This window comes from Cenococcum geophilum (genome assembly GCF_001692895.1).
Source record: "Cenococcum geophilum 1.58 unplaced genomic scaffold K441scaffold_17, whole genome shotgun sequence".
Classification (NCBI taxonomy): domain Eukaryota; kingdom Fungi; phylum Ascomycota; class Dothideomycetes; order Gloniales; family Gloniaceae; genus Cenococcum; species Cenococcum geophilum.
In genome coordinates, this window is record NW_027137575.1 from 256,463 (window position 1) to 265,556 (window position 9,094).

The 9,094-nt window shown below is 45.7% G+C and overlaps 3 protein-coding genes across 3 annotated transcripts; all 3 read right to left on the reverse strand.

Moving 5' to 3' along the window:
- Positions 1-1,969: 1,969 nt before the first annotated feature.
- Positions 1,970-3,603, reverse strand: K441DRAFT_658607 (alpha/beta-hydrolase). The gene is made up of 2 exons (XM_067648383.1): positions 2,727-3,603; positions 1,970-2,575 (listed from the first exon to the last, which is right to left on the reverse strand). The coding sequence occupies exons 1-2, from the start codon at positions 3,138-3,140 to the stop codon at positions 2,237-2,239; spliced, it is 753 nt and encodes a 250-aa protein (XP_067504728.1). The 5' UTR covers positions 3,141-3,603; the 3' UTR covers positions 1,970-2,236.
- A 301-nt stretch (positions 3,604-3,904) lies between these two features.
- On the reverse strand, positions 3,905-4,329 carry K441DRAFT_658608 (uncharacterized protein). Its single transcript, XM_067648384.1, has 2 exons — positions 4,279-4,329; positions 3,905-4,206 (listed from the first exon to the last, which is right to left on the reverse strand). The coding sequence occupies exons 1-2, from the start codon at positions 4,306-4,308 to the stop codon at positions 3,946-3,948; spliced, it is 291 nt and encodes a 96-aa protein (XP_067504729.1). The 5' UTR covers positions 4,309-4,329; the 3' UTR covers positions 3,905-3,945.
- A 1,120-nt stretch (positions 4,330-5,449) lies between these two features.
- Positions 5,450-6,352, reverse strand: K441DRAFT_556667 (uncharacterized protein; the record flags this gene model as incomplete). Its single annotated transcript, XM_067643339.1, is given in 3 exon segments — positions 5,450-5,999; positions 6,018-6,095; positions 6,150-6,352. Coding segments are annotated over 3 exon segments (831 nt in total), but the record flags the coding sequence as incomplete, so codon positions are not given.
- Positions 6,353-9,094: the final 2,742 nt, after the last annotated feature.

Genomic DNA, 9,094 nt, shown 5'->3' on the forward strand with positions numbered 1-9,094 from the left:
GAAAATTAAGCATTTCCATGCCTGAACTAGAGGTGTGTATAGAAAAGATACGTATCTCGTGTTTGAACCCCAAGACTCTAAAATTGGACAAGCCGGCCACGAATGCAGCGTTTATAGTTCATAGCGGCTTAAGGGATAACCGACTGTTCGGAAGATAATCCAAGATGGCTTCCGCGTGGCGCAAGAACATTCCTATTCCAAGCCGGTATAATTGCTGTGCGTGACGTTGTCGCCTGGGCCGTGGTCTACAACTATCAGCGGTTCTCTATTAATTAGCCAACTTTCAAAAATATATCCTCTTGGCATCAACACCATTCCAAATCATCTTTATCCTCCCTCGCCAATCGCGGCATCCAACGGTGAGTGCATTTTAGGTACGAACAGTTACGGCGTGGACCTACTCGGAATCGCGAATTTCCGAGATTGTTTGCTAGTTTGTCCTATGATAGAAGACGGGCTACAATACTGGGTTCCTAGACGATTCAGAACGAATATGAACTATCTTGGGACAGTACGGTTGAGGGAGGTCTCGCATTTTGGGAAGCCGGTTGATTATTATTTTCTCGAAGCGGTATCGTTCGATTAAGGAATATATTGCAGCAAGCATTAAGCCTTGCGGAGCATTTTCTTATCAGATGCCTCAGACGGGTGCCGGAAAACCAGACTGTCAGCACCAGGTGTAATACATCTGTGGGAAGGATATTTGTCGACCTAAATCAAGTTGTTTTGCCACCCGACTCAGTTACCTACCCCTCGACCCAGTCACCACCCCCTGCTTGACTCGATCACCTACCCCCTATTACGTATTCCCCCCGCTAGTCCTGCATCTACATCATGTATATATAGTCTCTTTTCTTTCATAGATCAATCAATACACGAGTTCTATAGATCGACAATATTGTGCTTTGTCCCTAGGGATGGCAAGGTAGAGCAGCTCATGCTGTTGGCCCCAGAAGGCACCGTAGTAGCCCACATATGGAGGCAGGGATGCATATAATCAACGTAATCGTAATCAGCCCATTGATTTTGATTATTATAAAATCACCGCACCTGATTCTGATTGATTACATTGATTACATTGATTATATACTAATTTCCTAATTAGGTAAATGGTGATTAAAATGGAACTCTAGATAATATACACGTGACGCGTAGGCGCGTATACGTCAACATTTTTTTAGAAAGCCCACACGGACGTTTTCTTTAGCTGGTTTAGCGCTTTTTAGTTAGCGCCGACTATAGTAGGAAAATTAAAAATAACTTTCTTAACACTAAAGCTTTATTACTATATTCTATTCCTACTTGTTCTTACCCCGGGTGATTATATTGATTATAAACATGTAATCATAATCAAAAGATCGATTATGATTATGATTAGTTAAATTATATAGTAATCATAACTTATGTAACTAATAGAATAGTTATATGCATCCCTGGGTGAGATATACGAGAGTAAGCAGCTGAAAATAGTAAACAAGTCCAATTTGGGTCGACAACAGCACTTGTTCGAAACTGAAAAACTTCAGGAGCAGCAAGAACTTAGACTTCTTATCAGCAATTCCAACGGGATTCTCTTCGTTTAGGGTTTAGAAGTTCTCAAAATCGGCCTGGAAAACTGCCTACCTCCAGGCTTGCGAGGATTATAGTGGTAGACGCGCTGCACGAATCGAGCGAGATGCAGGATTTCTCGTAAAGGAATTCAATCGATCAAAGGAGGAAAGAACAAACCGATCGACGTCACACTCTGCTGCAAAGGCATTATGGCACGGTATAGATGCCCAATCAGAGAGTATGGCCAAAATGAGATATAGATCGAACTCATGATCCCTAAAACGACACCGTTTTATAACCGTTTTTACGAATTCATTTCTCATCTCGCCCATTCTAATTTCTGCCGTCCCATGGGGCAACTCTAATAACTGTGGGGTCAACATCTCCTCGATCATCATGGTTGTATTTACTATGTTTGGGTGGAAGTACGGCCTACACTATATGCTTGAATAGCAGTCGTTGTTCTGAAAGTAATCCAAATATATTAGAAGAAATTATCTAGACGGAGATTCTCACAATCTTACGAATTTTGGAGCTGATACTTTACTCGTGAAGAAGACAATTACCAAAGCTTACTAGGGGGTTAATACCAAGAAACGTGGATTGAGCTGGCTAAACTTCTCCGAATATTATTCCATAGAAATCGTTCATCTCCTACCATCTGCGAAATCACGGCCCATCCGGCTTAGAGCTTCTCTCCGGCAGCCCTTCTAATTACATCGGCCGTCTCCTTCGGCATGCTCAAGAACGGGCTATGGCCAGCCTGACACTTCTCGATCTCAAACAAGTGGCCGGGTGTGTTCTTGAGCAGGCCCTCTTGAGCGGATCCCGGGATCGCGTTGTCGTTTTCGCACACCAGATACGTCGACGGAATATCGCGCCACGCAGCGTACGTTACGTTGGAGAAGAGACAGCGCCATGAATGGTGCGTGAGCGAGGCGGTCGTGGCCTCGGCTACTTCGGGAGTGCAGTCGTTGTAGAAGATGTGCGGGGACTGGGTGGCCCAGACTTTGTTGGTCTCGTACTGTGGGCTGTTAGATCTGTCCCTCTCGTACCACTTCAGGTGAGAAAAGTGATATCCCATGGAGAAAATTTTCAAGGAACAGTGGTACTGGTTTGCAGAAGCTAGCAGCGGGAATGAAGAGACGTGAAGGTGTGTTAGAAAGGCCACTTACATCAACCTTCATCCACGAATGCGGCTGATCGTTCTTAACGGCCAGTAAATGCATGCCTAGCTCCAGAAAGAAGGCACAAATATACACTAGACGGACGACGCCTCCCTTCTTCCCCTCACTTTCTCTTTGCTTTTTTCCCAATCCTTTCATCGCTTCGGAGCCCACTAGCCCGCCGTAAGAATGCACCACTAGCACAACGTCCTTCCCCTGGTCAAGCACACCAAGCACTGTCTTGTGGATTAGCTCAACATCCGGGTTCCAGTTCTCGAGCGCAGGGTCGGCGCCAGTAGAGACGAGTGAGATGCCAATATACTCGTAGCCTTCAGCCACGAGGAGGTCTGTCATGGGGGCGTAGAGGTCGGGAGAGTGCCAGGCGCCAGGGACGAGCAGGATGGTGGGTTTTGACGAAGACATGATTTTTGAAGATTGATTTGATCTTCAATCGCTAAGGTGTGATACAAAGCTACGGCTTGGGCTGTTCAGTGCGAGCTGAGAGTGCTCCTCCTTATACCTTTCTGGGCAGTGTCGGATGGCGGTGTGGGAAGTGCTAGTTGAAACGGAAAGCGGCAGTTGAGGTGATAAGCTTCTTGTAGTTGTGGAGCCAGTCAAGCTGTCCCGCCGAGCTGTTTATAGTTTTGAAAATGACAAGGTAAATAATAGTACGCGCATCGTGGAAGCTCAGTCATGATTCTGGCGTTTAGCCCTCATGGGACATATCTACCATAGTAGGCAATCAAGAAAGCCGCAACATGGGTAAATCGGACAGGCGATATTGATCTGGGAGCCAAATGAGCGGTAGCGGAAGGGCAGAGTGATTGATGGTGGTTCAATCTCTCGAACGGTGACAGCTCGCACCCCTGCAGTGCAGGGATAGCAAATTAAGTTAACACGCGTGATACGGTCCCTTGCACGGCATCTTCCGTTTCGTTCGCCGCGAAGTGCTGAGACAGGTAATGACTGCGTTAAGAGGAAAATGCTATCAAAGTAAGATGCTGATGGCAGAGAGGTCCGCCTTGAGATGGCTTGATGCATAAGAGCACAAGAGTGCTGAGTTATGAGGACAAGTGGACTTGGACCTGGCGTCAGCATGTCCGGATCCGAGGCTCGGGAGTTATAGGTAAACTCTTGATCAACAGCATATTGAATAGCAACTAAATTTAGCAACTGAAAAGTTGGATGTGGTGCACTAAGTCTATTTCAATCTTACCAATGAACACAATTACGAAGTCCCGTCAAAGCCGTCAGTGAAGAAGTCTAACCCCCCAAGCTCTCCAAAGTCACATAACACTCCCAAAGGCTCTCTATTCTTTACTTTGTCACATTCTCTTCGCCGTCCTTCAAGGTGTGGATCACGCGTGACGCGGTTGAATATCTCTGGTCTTCTAAACCAATCGATGCGGAACTCTTTATCTAGGTCGTCGAGCAGATGGCGCCCCACCACCTGGATAATGACATTGTTAATGTATCGATCGCGCGTAATCTATCGTGTTTTTATTAGCAAACACTCTTCCATTGAGGTTTAAAGGGGGTATAAGGAAAGGGCTGGATGAACATTGTAATAAATTAACATCTCCTCCATCATCTGGGCAGCAGCTTCTTGTCGTTTACCCTCTGGTTCTGTCAGATAATCTGTATTCTTGGTGGCGTAGGACGTGCACTGGTCACGTGCACTGGTCACGTGTATTGTAAATAGGGGCCCTAGGTCCATCACCGATGAAGACACCATCAAGATCATCAATCAATCAACCCATTTCAATCAATGAATAGCTCTATATGAACTATCTGACAGGTTCTCCAAAACCAATAACATTGGCTGTTTGTTCCGGGGAGACTGGAGGGAAGGAGCCTTTTTCCTCTGCATCTTTGATCCTTTTTGCTAGCCTGGTTGCAAACTTTTCCGAAGACCGCGCTAGGAAGCAAATGTTTTCCGTGACATATCTCCTCTCCGGTCTCTCTCTCGCGCTGCCAGTTCCTCCTCTGCTCGACGGAAACGCCTCTGCAGCCGTTTTTCCGTTACATGTCTTCGGAAGCTTGAGGCAATGTCTGGAAACTCGCGACCAAGCTTCTTGTTGATCACCAGTTTCACAAATTCGCGACAGTGATCATTCGATCTCTTCAAATACTCGGCTGATAAGTTCTTCTAGGGGTTAGAGTAATGGTGAAACAACTGTGTGGTCCTGTATGGATCGAAATTGCCCGGAAGCTCCGTTACTACTGTCTCTAATAAGAAACGGTGGAACTTGTCGACCCATGCAAATCCCTCCGGAGGTGTGTCATCTGGTGCCACAGCATATTCTTCATTGTGTCCTTTGGTCTTCATTTGGTCGTGGAATACAGAATTCTCATCTCGAATCCTTCCGCGCAAGTAACGGCCTGTTTTGTTATCTGCACCTATGCCGAAAAAATCTGGATCAGTCCGATAGGTTCTGAGCACAGCCTGGCTTGTGGTTTTGGGTATGCTTCCGAATCTCTCTGAAAGTAAATCCATCATTTGCTCGGGATCTAAAAGCCCTAGGCCGAGTTGTTCTAATCGTGCATCGTATACCTCCGACCTTGCCTGGATGTCACCGCGGAGAGTACCTATTTGATCTTGAGTGTGATTGTAGAGGAGAGTTTTTAGGCGAGGAATCAAATGCCTAACGTCCCACTCATTAGTTTCATAGAGAGTGTGCCGTCGGTTCGGCTTGCCCGCATTTTCACCGCTGTCGGCTGCCCATGTCTCTTTAGTAAAGAAAGCTTCTCCTGTCACGTTCCGTGGAGGTTGTTCCGTCCTTCGTCTTTTGCCCACTGTGATTCACCAAGACATGGCACCCTTTCCCAAACTTGAAGAAAGCACCATTGGTTTGCCGGGCAAGCCTAAGCCATTCAGTTTCGTTAGGTAAACCGGCTTCAATTCTGTCAGGCTTTGTTATGATGCCAAATGTTCTCTTTCCTTCGGGATTGACAACTCGAGCTTTCTCTAAGATCCCGTTGTCTTGAACGTTGATGTCGGCATTAACAACTGGCAAAATAATCGATCGCTCATCTTTGATATAACGATCCGTGATAGCTTCCACAATGTGAATATCGTCCTCTTCACCTTGGTTGACCGCAATTAATCCTGGGAGATCAACAATTGTTAGATGGGGTGATCTAGGACCTCGGATTTCGACGCAAGGAATGTCGCCAGCGAATTTAACACGATTTTCTGACCCGTCCTCGGCAAGCCCCATTGCGCGGGAAGCATCTTGAACAATTTTTCTCAAATTCAAATTTGCGAGGGCCATAAGTAGACTAGAATAGCGCTAGCACCGCTCTTTCTTCGGATCTGCGGATATACTGGCTGTTATCGATGTTTTAGAGAGACTCCGATCAGGAATTAGAAGAATCCTAGAGAAGGTCAGAAACAGGTAGGGCTAACATGCTGGAAGCTTGATTCCGGACACGTACTCTGTCACAAAACGGGTGCATGTTGTGTCACTTCTTGGGAAAGGGACTCTTGTGATAGCCTCTAGGACCGAGCTCTTCCCCGAAGATTGTTTCCCGCAGACAACAAGTTGGGGGAGACTGAGTTGCCGATCAAGGTCGTGATCTCGAATCGCATCTACAACATCGAGAAACTGATTTTCTTTGTCATCGCGAAGCGACTAATTCCCAAGCACACCATCCTACTCTTGCTGTTCTGTGTCTTTTGATACGAATGGCCCTGACTCATGTGCAGTCAGCCTGATAAACTTGGAAGATTTGGGCGGGTTGGTCGTTCTTGGCGGATGTCCGTTGTTCGCGGTGGGATTTCCGCAGACCCGGACGTATTTTCTGTAGGCGGTGGGCTTGGCGGTAGGTTGGGAAATTTGGGTTGCAGCGAATTGGTGTTCTGGGGTGGAGCCGGTGGAGCACCATAGATTTCAGGCTTTATCCTATCCGTGCCAAGGCTTTGGCTTATTCAGCCAAAGTGGACTCGTCCACACTCGCCGCAGGCGAGTGCCTGCACTTAATACGATATTACCATCAATACGATATTTTTGATCAACTATCTAATTATTATCGCGTCATACAACAACAATAATGTTGGAATTGTAGATCTAGATAGATGATTAGATTAATTAGGCTCTAGAGTCTATAAGAGACGTTAAAAAGCCTAATTATAAGCAGCTAGCGCGTGAGAAAAACCTTCCTTATTAGTGGCTTCTTGCTTGCTTAAAAGGTCGTATAACACGTTCTTAACGTCCTTCTGGCACATATAAGCTCTTAGAGGCTTAAGATAGCGCTCTTTATAATTATATAGCTTGTCTTAATAAGCTTAGAATCTATATACGGCTACTAATAATTATAGCGTATGTAAATTACCTTCTTTAGCGCAGCTACGATGGTCTAGGATCCCTACTTTTAGCCAATCTATAATGGGCAAAGCGATGGCTTAAATATAACCCTAAGCTTTATCTTCGCTATTAGCGATCCCTTAATCTTAATTATATAATTACACACAATAAAGAGGCTATCTTTAGGTGGTTTAATGGCTTAATTAAAGTGATAGCGAGGCTAACAGCAAGGCTGATAACGAGGCTGATAATAATACTAGCAATATACTACCCCTATAAGAGCTAAGAACTCCATTAACTATCTATACGCTTAAGTATAATATTAATTATTGCCTTAAGAATAAGGAGCTAAGTAAGAACGTTAAGCGTACGCTGTTTGGCGCATATAGTATATCTATTGCTGGCGATTAAGTAGTTGGTACGTCAGGAAAACGGGAGAGTAGTAGGGGCTAGCTAGGGGCTGGCCCGGGGCTGGCCCGGGGTCATTTTAGCTGGATCCGCTGATCTGCTCATGTACACTTCTTTACGCTAGCCCCGGGCCCCATTAGCAACATTAGCAACATTAGCAACATTAGCAATATTAGCAACATTAGCAATATTAGCAATATTAGCAATATTAGCAATATTAGCAATATTGCAATATTAGCAATATTAGCAATATTAGCAATATTAGCAATATTAGTAATATTAATAATATTAACCCCCAAAAATTATAATATATCTTTTTACTATAATAGTTATAATATTTTCTATAACTGCAATATTATATAAAAAATAATAATAAAATTTAAAATTAAAATTTGGGTATTAAGCAATTAATTAAAATAAGTGTGGAAGCCTCTTGCAGAGGCTCCAAATCGTCAATTGGCGATATTCCTGACGATCCACCGGCCGTGTACTGATTTCCTAACTAGGCCTAGCACCCGCCTACCCGCCTGCCTGCCTACCTACCTGCTTGCCTACCTGCCTGCCTACTTGCCTGCCTACCTGCCTACCTACCCTGCCTGCCTACCTGCCTGCCTACCTGCCTGCCTATACCTAACCTATCTGTACCTACCTGTCTGTGCCTACCTGTGTATGCCTACCTGTCTGTGCCTACCTGTGTGTATGCCTACCTGTCTGTGCCTACCGGTCTATATCTGTCTATGGATATCTAATTCAATTTGATTCGCTAGCGGGCTGATATCGAGGCTCTGGTTCGATTTAATCGATCGATTAAGTCGTTCGTGGTGTTGCTGACTGGTTGTTCGAATGATCGTCGTCTAGTTCTGGCGACGGTCGTCTGGTCCTGATGACGGTCGTCCTGATGACAGTTGTCTGGTTCTGACGACGGTCGTCTAGTCCTGGCGACGGTCGTCTGGGTTCTGGCGACGGTCGTCTAGTTCTGGCGACGGCCGTCTGGTTCTGGCGACGGTTGTCTGGTCCTGACGACGGTCGTCTGGTCCTGATGACGGTCGTCCTGATTGACAGTCATCTAGTTCTGGCGACGGTCGTGCTGGTTCTGGCGACGGTTGTCTGGTTCTGGCAATAATCATCTGGTTCTGGTGATGGTCGTCTGGTCTGGCCACAGTCCTCTGCTAGCTGCCGTTTGTAGTGCCTCCCTAGGTAGAGAGGATGGGAAGGAAGGGTGAAAAATAAGTGGTATTTTAGGTGTACAAGGGGTATGTAAAAGACACGTAGAGGCTGCCGGGAATATTTGTGGGGACCCGATAGCACCGTGGGGCCCGCTGTCAGGACGATTGAGAATAACTAGGAAAATCAAAGTCCTACTAGGCCTGCTAGGAAGCCTGCTAGGAAGCCTGCTAGGAGGCCTTTAGGATTGAATCCTAATAGCAATAGACGCAGGTCCTTTAGGATTTTAATACCCTAATAGCAATAAACGCAATAATAGTAATAATATTTATTTTATAGCCATAAGCTAGCATAATGCTAGCGTATAGCTCTAGGGCCTAGCTAATATGGCAGAAAGCTGGCGTAGAGCTCTCTAGCGGGTCAGCTAATATGGCGGAAAGCTAGCGTATAGCCCTAGGGGGTCAGCTAATATGGCGGAGAGCTAGCCCTGGGCCCTAA

What these genes read in the sequence shown, in the direction of transcription:
- K441DRAFT_658608 (XM_067648384.1), bottom strand. Translation starts at nt 4,308, where the DNA reads ATGATGGAGGAGATGTTAATTTATTACAAT. An exon ending in AGATGTTAATTTATTACAAT is followed by an intron (nt 4,207 to 4,278) that starts GTTCATCCAGCC and finishes AAAACACGATAG; the next exon opens with ATTACGCGCGATCGATACAT.
- K441DRAFT_658607 (XM_067648383.1), bottom strand. Translation starts at nt 3,140, where the DNA reads ATGTCTTCGTCAAAACCCACCATCCTGCTCGTCCCTGGCGCCTGGCAC. An exon ending in ATTCGTGGATGAAGGTTGAT is followed by an intron (nt 2,576 to 2,726) that starts GTAAGTGGCCTT and finishes AACAGCCCACAG; the next exon opens with TACGAGACCAACAAAGTCTG.